Here is a 13,338-nt window from a genome sequence, read left to right as displayed (position 1 = left end):
CTAGACATTTCATGTACCCACATTCCCTGGAACTACCTTTTCTTGGTTTTTCTTTTTATTTTCTTCTTATCTTGAACATGGAACAAAAGGTTCTGACAGGTTTGTAAAATGCCGGCTGAAATATACATTTTTTTCCTTTTGGTTCTTCTCTCCTTTTTCCTACCTTAAGTGAAATTAAAGGTGAACAGGCCTAAGCAAGAATCAGCATGGGAACTTCCAGCAATTTCACAGATAGTTTTCAGGAAAATGTGATGGATCAGGAAAGTCCTCAGTTTCAATATAGCCATCAAGTGACACACAAAAGTTAAAATGACATACAAAAGTTTACATCTCATTATCCGTGATTTTAGGAGTTGCATTTGATTTTTTTTTTTTTTTTTGGTCATGGGTAATGGTCTTCTATGGCAACTTTTTTGTATTTCTTATATAATCTCCCTAAGCTATTATCATGAAATCCATTAGGGCAATATTCTCCACCTGAAGTGGAGGACTGGAATACATAAAGAGGAATGAATCAAGCCCCCATTTTCTCCAGGAATCCTCAGATTTGGTTTCAAGGTAAGATAAACCCAAATCTATTTCCCAGTTTTCTGCTTATAGATTAAAATGTTTATCCTTGAAATGTCAAATTCTTAAAGCCGCTTCAATGTAGGTGAGGACACACATCTGCAAATCATCACACATCTTCAGAGAAGAATTACAATTTTCCCAAAGTATTATAGAACTTTAATCTTCTAGATTAAAACAAATTTATCTCTTGCTTTGAAGACAACTTGGTGCATTGAAAAGCCTGGATGAATGAGACTGAAATCTTGAGTCTAATTTCACACCAGCCTCTAGGTGCCTTGGGACAAATTACTTCCCTTGACCAAGCTGCAATTTTACCATTGGGAGCATTGGAGTAGATGGTTTATAAAATCCTCTTGATTTAGATATTCTAAGGACAAATTACTGAGGAAATTATCTCCAGTTGTTTGTTTGGTCTTCCAAATCACCAAAGATCTGATTTTGAGGTTAGGCAATCAGAGTTGGCCCATAATATTCTATGCCCTGTGCTTCAGGCCAGGCTGACTATAGGCAGGAAAGCTGTGTCTCCTTGAAATGATTGGCTGTTCTCTCATTGGTTGGGATTCTTCACATTCAGAGGTCCACTGAGAACTTCAGTTCACCATCACTTTCTCTTTACAATGGTATCTCTCCAGTCTGGTGTAAGATGGTGATCTGGACCCCCCACAACAACATTTTACCCAATTCTCCAGATAGCCCTTTTAGTCATTTCTTTCATTCCTCCTCCATCACTGCGTCATGGTCCCTTTAAGGCAGCGGCCATAGTTGAGTGGTGGGAGTAGCTGCTGGCAGCAAAGAGACTTGCAGGATTTGGCCTACCCTGGGATACTCACCGCGCAAGCTCAGGACCAGGGGCTTGGTGGGAAAGGAAGGAGGGGCTTAAGGTGCGCCTGCGCATCAGGGGCGCGCGCAAGGGGCTGGTTTAGTGATCCCTTTAAGAAACCGCAGGCGGAGGAATTTCTCTGAGAGAAAATAATCCTACTCACGGGTCCCCTTGGAGGCCATTAACCCCCCGAGTCCCAGCCCCCACCCCCCTTTCCTGGGTAGGCTCTACCGCCCACGCGCGCACCCGTGGGATCTCAAGCTCGCCGACCCAGCGCGCGGCATCCGCCCCCTCCCCACTTTCAGCGTCAGGCTCGGCCGGGTCCCGGGAAGCTGCTGCGAGGCGGTAGTGCCTGCAGTGTGGGCGGGGGCCGGGGGCCCGAAAGGTTCCACCGCCACCGCGCCGGGAGCCGCAGCGGTTTTAAGCGGGGCCCAACATGGCGGAGAGAGAGGTGGAGTCCGGCCCCCGAAAGAGGGTAGGTGAGGTGAGGCTGAACTCGGGTGGCGGGGGGCGGGGCGGGAGCTGCGTCCCGGGGCCGGGGCTGGGAATGGCCAAGCGCAGGCTGGTGGAGGGGTCGCCGAGTCCCGGTTGGGGGAAGGTTGCAGGCTGGACTGAGGCAACCTTGGGTCTGTAGCGCGCTGGAGAGTGGTCCTTCGGCAGGTGGGACAAAGATTTGCTGCTGGTTGGGAGGGGGAGGGGCGGGGGCTGTTGTTTGCTTAAATTTTTTTTTCTAGTATTGGGGGGTCGGTTACTTGGGCCTGGGGAGGGAAGATGTCAGATTCTTAAGTGCATCTTTAGTAAATCAGAGTCTGGAAGTTTAACTGGGGAGAGGTCCGGTGGGGGTGGTGGTGGCGGGAATAAGTCGTGAGAGGGTCTCATGAGGGATAAGCAGAGGGTTCTTCAGTAACACCATAGCGAATTCATTTTCCTGCCCATTTTACCCCCTCCCCCCATAACCGTTATAGATCTAGGTGGAGGTGGTGCTCTTACCTGTGAACAAGTGGGCTCCTTGGCATGTCCTGATTTAGGAGAAATATTTTGGCAACTATAAATGTCATGTTCTAGTCTAGCCTCTTTACCAACGATTAAGAACCGGGAAGAGTATGACAAGTTTTGTCATCACAAGGATGTACCTAACCAACCTGCAGAGGTGAAGCCAATTCTCTAGTTGTTGAGTGCCTTTCAAAGTTTGCCTTGAAACTTTTTTTATTTAATTCCAAACGACTTTTTTTTTCAGATGGAGAGCAATAGTGTACTATCTATTGAGCAATCTTTTTCAGACTTTTACGCCCCCCCTCCCCCACACACACACATGTTAAGCAGTGAGTTCGCTATCAGGAATCTTCCTTTTGGGAATGGTCTCAAAATGTTCAAATTAGTGTTAAGCCAACCATGGAAAAAATTACTCCTTAATCTTATTGAGAATGCCCTTTCGATTTAGCACAAAATTAGCAATCTCATGATACTACATTTTGAGTGAGTGCTTATGTGCCTGGCACTGTGGTTTTTAGGAAGAATTGAACACGCTAACTCCATATAAAAGCCATTTTGCAGATGAGGAGAAATGTAGGCGTAGAGAGGTTAAGTAATTAAAATCAGGTAGCTAGTTAAGACATTGAGCTGGGATTTGAATCCTGGTTTGTCTCAACCACAGTATTTGTGTTGGATGCCACATACGAGTTTCTTTATGTTTCTGTCCTTTAAAGCTTGAATTATAAATAATCAAAGAAGTGTCAATTATTTTTTTCAACAATGTATTAGGAAAATATTTTTACACAGCAAAATTGAAAAATTTATAGGGAACATCCATATACCCACAATCTAGATTTACCATTAACATTTTATTATACTTGTTTTATCACATGTTTATAAAACTACCCCTTTATCCATTCATCAGTTATTAATGAATTTCATTGTATTTTGAGCAATTAAAATTGAATGTTTATAGTCTTAGGTTTTATAAACTTCTAGATCCTCTTCATGCAATAATTAGTCATAGAACAGGTTAAACTGTATGGTAGTATGTCCAAATAGTTCATTTAAATATTAGGTGTGGAATGCACGTGTTTTGAAATTTTAAGTTTTTCTTCAAGGTTTGTGTTTTAAACTGGATCCTTCCTCATTAGACTTGACCTTATGGCATATGGTCACCAATGAAAATATATAGGGTAAATTACTTTAGATGTGTAATGTTCATTCAAGGAGATCTCTGAATTCATCTAATGCTGTTATTCACCTTGTAAAATAGAATGTTTTAGACAACATCTATGTTAGTTGGTAACAAATTCAACTAGATTTTAAATATATTCTTCCTTCTCTTCTAATACTCTTAAAAGGTGCCACATTGACAGCTGTCTAAACTTTTAACAATTTTTTTTAACAGTGTGTAAATACATAGCACACCTACAGGTTTCCCCATTATTTTAATAGTTTCATTGTGGTGGAAGGTTATATTCAGTAACCCTTTGAGCTTTTTAATCCATTTTGGTTTTTATATGTTTGGTTTAGAATGTTTAGTAGAGTTCTAAATGGTTCATGTGGTGCATGGGTGCTTTTTTCCTGTGTGTGTGCGTGCATGTGCATGCGTGTTCTCATGCTCGTGCACAAGTGTGTGCGCTTGCTTGCTCACGTGCTCGTAATGAACTACACGTGGTTCTATCACTTGCCTGTGTGCTTGATAAACTCCACATGGATTCTGTTGTGAGTGTGCACAATAAACATGTAGATTCCATTGCGTGTGTGAGGGATAACTCCACGTGGATTCCATATGTATACTTTAAGGAGATTAGTAGGGCCTATGCAGTACAGTATCTTTTAAAATAACTTGACTGGGCCCTGGCCGGTTTGGCTCAGCCGTTGGAGCGTCGGCCTGCGGACCAGAGAGTCCTGGGTTCGGTTTCTGCTAGGGGCACGTACCAAAAAAAAGGAGGCTAAAATAACTTGACTGTTTGCCTTGAGGTCAGTTAAACAAACTAAATAGACTTAGATAATAACTTTTGGTTATTTAATCTGAAATTGCGTTATATTTATGATGCTTACTGCCTTTGACTTTTATAATTATAAGTCACAAAAAGTTGAACACATATGTTAGGTGATGAGCTATATGCTAGGCATCGTGTTAAGATATTTGTCGTCATTTAGGGTAATACATTTTGGTGCTCTTGCTAAATTGTGAGCTCCTTTACGGTAGAGCCCATTTCATTGCTTTTTTGCATCTTTTACCACCTATGACCTTCACATGGTGGTGGGAACTAAAAAGATACATTGATTTGGTAAGAAAAGTTTTTCTATAATAGTAGAGGCTCTGTGGCTTTGGTACCAAGTTATCTGCTTTGTATTTTTGGGAGCTTCCGTAAATCTTTGTTATCATCCTCTGTATCCCAAAGTTCTCTCTTGTGGATCCAGATTTAGGAATCTTCTAATTTTTCTGGGCTGTGGTTAGGTGGGAGAGTGTATTTTAAGACCATTGGGTTAACAATCTTAAAGTTCTTTGTAGGCCTGCCTGAAGTCTTATTTTCATGCTTGTGGGCAATTAGAATAATAGGCATTAATTAAACAAGATATTTTTTTCTTTAAAAAAAATGTTTTTATTGATTTTTTTTTTTTTTTTTTAAGAGAGAGAGAGAAACATTGATGCGAGAAAGAAACATTGATCAATTGCCTCCCATATGCATCCCGACCTGGCACTGAGCCTGAAACCTGGGCATGTGCTCTGGCCAGGAATTGAACTGGCAACCTTTTGGTACACAGGACGACACTCAACCAACTGACCCACACTGGCCAAGGCTAGACAAGATTAATAGGATTGTATTCATACCGTATCTGAATGCCAGTTTCTTAATTTGTGAACTTGAGGAAGCAGAGTATGTGGGTGGATCATAGTATATCTCTGCTATAGAAAGAGCCAAGTTCATGTGAAGGCTAGTATTAAACATACACACCCTCTCTATTACTTTAAAATCAAGATATTTTTGAGATATGAATTTTTTTAAGATTGTAAAATTTTCTAAAGTAAGTTAAAATTTACTAGGTAGGCTTATTCTAATTAGTGAAATTATTTTGTGTTTGGATATTGTAATAAACTGTTACAAAGCATCGGATCTAACTAAATCTGATGGACTTATTTTGTGTGTGAAATCCCTATGTCTTTTCATAGTTTACATGGAAAATAATAACTTTCTTAAATGTCTGTATTTTACTTGGTCTAGTAAGTTGTGTGCATTTTCATATTATACTTCTCTGTATATTAAATTTTATTTGGTATGCTTAAAAGAAAAAGAAGGCATGTTTATAAGTATATGCTTCCATTTTTGTAAAAACAGCTATCTTTTCTCCCTTCCCCCATATATGTGTCTGTACTTGTATATGTATGAACTTAGAGAAAGTTGTGCAGGATACAGGTCAGACTATTACCATTGATCACCTTCAGAGGATGAGGATGAAAAAGGAAATGGGAGAAGAACAAGGCAAGAAATTTTGCAAATTGGAAAAATACGTGTGGTATAATAGTGACAATGTAGACTATAAAATGTTATTTATATTATTGTAAATGTGAAAAAATTGAATATGCATAAGGAATAGAATATAAAAAAAATGAAAACACTGATTTCATTATGTGATGGGATTAATGGATACGTTTTTTTAAATTTGTTATTTAATATTTTATAGTAAAATAATTGCAAAGGTTGATCTCTCTTAATTCCTAATGAATTTTTCATCTTTTGTCTTTTTGCTAAATGAGTTACTTAAAAACATGGCGGTACATATTAAAAATATTTGCAAGTCACATGTACACAGTGTAAATCATTTGCTTTAAGAATGCATTGGCTCTTTGTTTTTTGTTTTTTAATTCTCACCTGAGGATATATATATATTATTTTGGTGGTACGTGCCCCTAGCGGGAACCGAACCCAGCACTCTCTGGTCCACAGGCCGATGCTCAACCGCTGAGCCAAACTTGCCAGGGCGAGGATATATATTTTTTTATTTATCAGTAGAGTGGGAGGCAGGGGGAGAGAGGGAAGCTGAGAGGGGGAGCGAAGAAGGGGGAGAGAGAGAGAAACATCGATGTGAGAGAGAGACATCGACTGGTTGCCTCCCATTGAATCACGACCACGGCTGGGACTGAACTGCAACTGAGGTACCACAATTGTTTGGTCCACGGGCTGATGCTCTAACTGCTGAGTCAAACTGGCCAGGGCTGCATTGGCTCTTTTTAGAGAGAGCATTTGAAGAGATCATTCTAGTATTGACAGTGATCCTGTATTGTTTTCACAGTGTTCAGCTTTTTTTTTTTTATCCTCACCCGAGGACATTTTTCCATTTTTTGTTCAGATAGAGTGGGAGGGAGAGAGAGGAACAGAGAGAGAGAGAAACATCGATGTGAAAGGAACACATCGAGTGGCTGCCACCCGCACGACCGACCAGGGCCGGGGACAAACTGCAACCGAGGTACGCGCCCTTAGCGGGAACCGAACCCGGGTCTCTCAGGACCGCAGGCCGACGCTCTAACCGCTGAGCCAAACCGGCCAGGGCCATAGTGTTCATCTTTTAACTTGCAGAGGCTTCTGTAAATAATAATAATTGGTATTTGTAAGCATTTATGTTCCAGTCATTATTCTAAGTATTTTAATTTATTTTATTTTTTTTGTTAGTCCTCACCCAAGGATATTTTTCCGTTAAGTTTTAGATAGAGTAGAAGGGGTGGGGGTTGGAGAGAGAAAGAGTAACATTAATGTCAGAGAGACACATTGATTGGTTGCCTCCCGCATGTCCCCGACGGGGGCTAGGGATCAAACCTGCAACCCAGGTACATGCCCTTGAGTGGGAATCAAACCCGAGACCCTTTGGTCCATGGGCTGACTCTGACTGCTGAGACCAAGTGGCCAGGGCTATTCTAAGTATTTTATATGTAATATATCCTACAATCTTTGTTAATTCATTGAATAATAGCCACTATTAGTGTCCCATTTTATCTTTTTTTTTTTTATCCTCACCTGAGGACATTGTTTTTGCCTTTATCTTCAGATAGAGTGGGAGGGAGAGAGAGAGAGAAACATTGATGAGAGAGAGACACATCGAATGGCTGCCACCCACACGACCCCAACTGGGGCTGGGGACAAACCACAACCGAGGTTCATGCCCTTAGCAGGAACCGAATCTGGAACTCTCTGGTCTGTAGGCAGACACTCTACCGCTGAGCCAAACTGGCCAGGGCTAGTGTCCCATTTTATAAATGAGGAAACTGAGGCACAGAAACCCCTCCCCCCCAAGATCATAGTAAAATAGGATAAACTAGGATCAAGTATTACTTGAAACCTTTACTGTTTGATAGCTAGTGTAGGTTGGAATTCATTATGATAATTTATAATACAATAATGAATGTATGACTAATTATATATAACATTATATACAACATATATAGAATATCAGTATATAACTATGATATGTTTTATAATTATATATAAACATACAATAATTATATACTATGTATAATATATATAATAATGGTATGGGTCCCGAATTCATTATTTGGAATTTTCAGTTGTTAAAATAATTTGACCCTGGCCAGTTTGGTTTAGTGGTTAGAGTGTCGGCTTGCGGACCAGAGAGTCCCAGGTTTCGTTTCCTCTAAGGGCCTGTATCTCCGTTTCAGTTTGTCTCCTGCCCTGGTGGGCGTTTTGTGGGTGGCAACCAGTCGATGTGTCTCTCTCACATCGATGTTTTTCTCTCTGCCTCTCTTCTCCCGTCTCTCCCCCTCGCTCTATCTGAAGATAAATGCAAAAAATGTCCTCGGGTGAGGATTAAAAATAATAATAATAATTTGAATTATATTTAAGTCAGATAGATGTAAATTACTTATCAGGAAGCATTGAATTAACTTTTGCCTAGGAAATACATTCTATTTCTTTACTCCAATTTTTATTAATTTATTTTTGTTACAGATGTTTCTCCTTTTTCCCCGCTAGACCCCTCTTCTTCCCACCCCTAGACCCCCTAGCATTGTTGTCGATGTCCATTGGTTATGCATACATGCATATAAGTTCTTTGGTTCATATCCTCCATCCCCCCCCACCCCTACTCTGAGGTTTGTCAGTCTGAACTGTACTCCTTTCTGTGTCTCTAGGTCTGTTTCGTTCATCAGCCCACCTTGTTCATTATATTCCACAAATAAGTGAGATCATGTGGTAGAAATACATTCTTTTAAAAATAATTTTTTTTCCTCTATTGATTTTTCGAGAGGAAGGGAGAGGGGGAGAGAGAGAGAGAGAGAGAAAGAGAGAGACAGACAGACACTGATGAAAGAGAACATTGCTTGGCTGCCTCCTGCATGCCCCCACTGAGGATCGGGCCCACAACCTGGTTATGTGCCCTGATCGGGAATTGAACTGGCGACCTTTTGGTGCATGGGTCAGTGCTCAACCACTTAGCCATACAGGCCAGACAAAACATTATTTTTTGAGATAATCTTAAAACATAACTTCATAACTCAGGTCTATTTATTAAATGTACACTAAATATTTTAAATTATGATTTATTTTATTTTTGTTTTTTAAATACATTTTTATAGATTTTTTTAGAGAGGGAGGAAGGAAGAGAGATAGAAACATCGATGTGAGAGCGACACATTTCTTGGCTGCTTCCTGCATGCACCCTACTGGGGATCAAGCCCACATCCTGGGCACCTGCCCTGACCGGGAATCAAACAGGGACTTCTCAGTCCATGGGCCCATGCTCAATCCACTGAGTGAGCCACACCAGCCAGGCAAATTGTGATTGATTTTAAAGATAAATTTTGTGATTCATTTGAAAATGGAATGTTTTTTTTTTTTTTTTTTAATTTACTAAAGAAAAATAAATGTCCCTGTCTGGTTTTGCTCAGTGGTTAGAGTGTTGGCCCGCAGATCAAAGAGTCACGGGTTCAATTCTGGTCAAGGGCATGTAACTCAGTTATAGTTCAGTCCCTGCCCCTGGTTGTGTGGGAGGCAGCCAATCAATGTATCCCCCTCCCCTTCCATTCTATCTGAAAATCAATGGAAAAATATTCTCTGTTGAGGATTAAAAAAAAAAAAGAAAAATAGATAAATGTAAAAGTGTAATTTCTATGGATATTTAGAAGGTACATATTTAAAGTTTTTTTGAAAGATTTTTTTTTTATGTCTTGGCCAGTTTGGTTCAGCGGTTAGAGCATCAGCCCATGGACCAAAGAGTTGTGGGTTCAATTCCAGTCAAGGGCACGTACCTCATTTTGCGGTTTGTCCCTGGCCCGGGTCTGGGTCATGCAGGAGACAGTCAGTCAATGTGTCTCTTACATCGATGTTTCTCCCTCTCCCTTCCTCCCTCTCTCTCTCTCTCTCTCTCCCCTCCCTCCCATTCTTTCTGAAGATAAATAGAAAAATATTCTTGAGTGAGGATTAAAAAAATTTTTTAATTGATTTTTTTAGAGAGAGCAAGGGAGAGGGAGAGAGAGAAACATTTATATGAGAGTGAAACATCAGTCGGCTGCCTCCTGCATGCCATGCCCCCTACCCAGGAACAAGAGCACAACCATGGGCATGTGCCCTGACTGGGAATCAGTGGGCAACCTTTCTGTGCATGGGACGATGCCCAACCAACTGAGCTACACCGGCCAGGGCTAGGATATTTTTAATTTAAAAGTTTCCAAATTTCATATTATTGGGCATAAATAATTGTAAATGAATTTACACAACTATATATATCCATTTCTGTTTGGATGCCTCTAACTTCCACACAGACACGCTGCTAGTTTTCCATAATGCCCCAAGTTTTATTTGTGAGCCATTTGCAGACACTTTACCCATGCTCAGAGAAGCTTGGCAGTGCTGATACCCTTGCAAGTATGTTGGATATCTGATGAGGTAGAAGATATTTTAAAATTCTACATTAGGGAACCAACCACTCTTTAATGAAGACTAACATTTCCTTTAAGTAGTCTAGTTATTAGCAAAGTGAAGATAAAGGAAGACATTATAGCATAGTATTAGGTTGAACCATACAAAATTGCTAATATTTGACCTATGAAAATGCATTTTTATATGTCTCAACCTAAAAGTTAGGGCCTGGGCTTTTCAAAGTCAGGTTATTGTTACAATCTTTGGTATTTAGCAATATTGGGATAGTAACACTGCCCACCTACTTTCTTATACTTAAGGAATACGTAATATTTTAATTCTTTTTTTTTTTTATCCTCACCCAAGGACGTTTTTCCATTTTTTGTTCAGATAGAGTGGGAGGGAGAGAGAGGAAGAGAGAGAGAGAGAGAGAGAGAGAGAGAGAGACATTGACATGAAAGGGACACATTGAGTGGTTGCCACACACACGACTCAACCAGGGTTGGGTAAAAACTGCAACTGCAATACATGCCCTTAGCGGGAACCGAACCCGGCTCTCTCTGGACCGCAGTCTGACACACTAACTGCTGAGCCAAACCGACCAGGGCTATTCGTTTCATTTTTATTTATTTTTGTTAATCCCCAGCTGAGTATATTTTTTCCGTTGGTTTTTAGAGAATGTGGAAGGGTTTCGGGGAGAGAGAGAGAAGCATCGATGTGATAGAGACACATCAATTGGTTGCCTCCCACAGGTCTGGGGATCAAACCTGAAACCAGGGATGTGCCCTTGATTGGGAATTGAACCTGAGACCCTTCTGTGCAGGCCGATGTTCTAACCGCTGAGCCACACCAGCCAGGCCTAATGTCATTTTTATTGTTCTTCTAGCTTCCCAGGAGCTTGAGCTAGCTGTCCTTCTGTTTTTGACCAAAGATGGTACCTGAGAAATCTTTTCTATCCGGCAGATAGACTGCCTAGTAATATAAGCTCTTTGAAGTCAAGGATCATATGTGTTTATCTTTCTTTACATCTCCCAACCTGTTGTCCTATAAATTTAAATGTTATACATATATACACTCACATACATACTACACATTTATAGGCCAAAATAAAAAAAAAGTGTTGTAATTCCATATTGATAGAGTGTATAAAATATACTTTGTTATAGTAAAACCCCATGTTTCTGTTACTTAGCTTTGTCAACTAAACAGTTCATCAACATTTTGCCACTTTTTTGTCTCATCTAACTTACTCCTTTTTCTTTTTTGTTGAAACAATCTTAGGCATCACATCATTAAGCTCTAAATATTTTAATTTTTTTTCTAACAGGTAAGAATTAAAAAATACAGCTACAATACTATTACACCTAAAAAAATTAAGAATTCTTTAATCTCTGGTCAGATTTCTATGATTCTTTTTTTTTTTTTTTTTATCCTCACCTGAGGATATCCCTCCATTTTTTTTTTTGTTCAGATAGAGTGGGAGGGAGAGAGAGGGAGAGAGAGAGAGAGAAACAGCAACATGAAAGGGACACATCGAGTGGCTGCCACCCGCATGACCAACCAGGGCCGGGACAAACTGCAACCAAGGTACGCGCCCTCAGCAGGAACTGAACCTGGGTCTCTCTGGACCGTAGGCCGATGCTCTAACCGCTGAGCCAAACTAGCCAGGGCAGATTTCTATGATTCTTTAAATGTCTTTTCATTTTATTTTTTTGTTAATCCTGAGGATATTTTTCCATTGATTTTTAGGTAGAGTGGAAGGGGAAGCAGAGAGAGAGAAGGAGGAAGAAGGGAGAGGAAGAGAGAGAGAGAAAGAGAAAGAGAGAAAGAGAAAGAAACATTGACTGGTTGCCCCCCATATGATCTAAACTGGGGCTGGGAATTGAACCTGCAATCCAGGTATGTGCCTTTGACCTGGAATAGAACCCGTGACCCTTCATTCCACGATCCAGGGCTCTGACCTCTAAGCCAAACAAGCCAGGGCTAAATGTTTTTTTTACGTTTAACTCACAATCCAAATAAGATTTACCATTTCATTTGGTTTATATGTCTCTTAACTTTCTCTCAACTCAAAAAAACTGCCCCCCCTCCATATCCTGTACTTCTTATACTTTTTCCCATGCTATTTATTTGTTGAAAAAAACTAGATATTTGTCCACGAGAATTTTCTACATTTTGGATTTGACTGATTGAATCCTTGTTGTGTTTAACATGTTCAACTACCTTTTATATTTCCCACAGATTAATTCTTAGATATAGGGCAGTAGTTCTCAACTTTCGCTGAAGTTTTAGAAATACCTGGAGAGCTTTTAAATATCCTGATTCTCAGGTCACATCGCAGATCAATTAAATTCATGAGGTGGATTGTAGGTTTTAATAGTTAAAAAACATTTTCTCAAGTGATTTTAGTCTGCAGCCGTGGTTGAGGACTTGAATTGTTAAGGCTTGATGAAATTTATGTTGTTTCTTCAGAAAGAAAAATTCATAAATAGACTGATTATATATACTTTATCTCCAATCGATTTTAAGAAAGAAAGTGTATGCTATTTAGTAATTACAGTGGGACAATAGCCATAAACTGCGGCTGTCCTGGACAAATTAAGGTGTATAGTTATCCTGTTAGATGATGATGTGAATTCTTGTTGCATCATTCTGGGAGGCACATGATTTTAGTGATGCTAAAATTGATCAGTTTAGGTTCTGTCAATGGAATCCAAATATTATAGTTTCTTAACTTTTTATCTAATGAATTTATCATGATGATTGTTGCCTAGATTTGTTATTTTATTAGAAGAGTGACTTTTCTATCCTTCTACATTACTGGAATTATTTCATAAAGAATTACTTCATCAGGCCGGGTAGTTCAGTTGGTTGGAGCATTGTCCTGATGCAAGAAGGTTGAGAGTTTGATTCCCAGTCAGGGAATATATAAGAGTCAACCAATGAATGTATAAATAAGTGGAAAACAAAAATCGATGTTTCTCTCTTGAAAAAAAATATTTCTTCATCAATTAATTGTCTACCCCATAATATCATCTGTACAGGAAAAGCAGATTGAATGTTCATTTTTTCCCCTTTATTTACCAGTTTTTAGAA

General features: G+C 39.8%; 1 protein-coding gene across 2 annotated transcripts in view; it reads left to right on the top strand.

Moving 5' to 3' along the window:
- Positions 1–1,488: 1,488 nt before the first annotated feature.
- Positions 1,489–13,338, top strand: part of ZMYM4 (zinc finger MYM-type containing 4) — a 131,539-nt gene continuing 119,689 nt past the window's right edge. For both annotated transcript variants that reach the window (XM_036255179.1, XM_036255180.1), the window contains exon 1: positions 1,489–1,865. In XM_036255179.1, coding sequence (XP_036111072.1) covers positions 1,827–1,865 — 39 coding nt within the window. In that variant the 5' untranslated portion in view covers positions 1,489–1,826. The remainder of the gene's footprint in view (positions 1,866–13,338) is intronic.

Source organism: Molossus molossus, unplaced genomic scaffold (genome assembly GCF_014108415.1).
Source record: "Molossus molossus isolate mMolMol1 unplaced genomic scaffold, mMolMol1.p scaffold_m16_p_12, whole genome shotgun sequence".
In the NCBI taxonomy this organism is placed as follows: Eukaryota; Metazoa; Chordata; class Mammalia; order Chiroptera; family Molossidae; genus Molossus; species Molossus molossus.
Note: the sequence above shows the minus strand (reverse complement) of the source record. Positions and strands in the feature narration are given on the sequence as shown.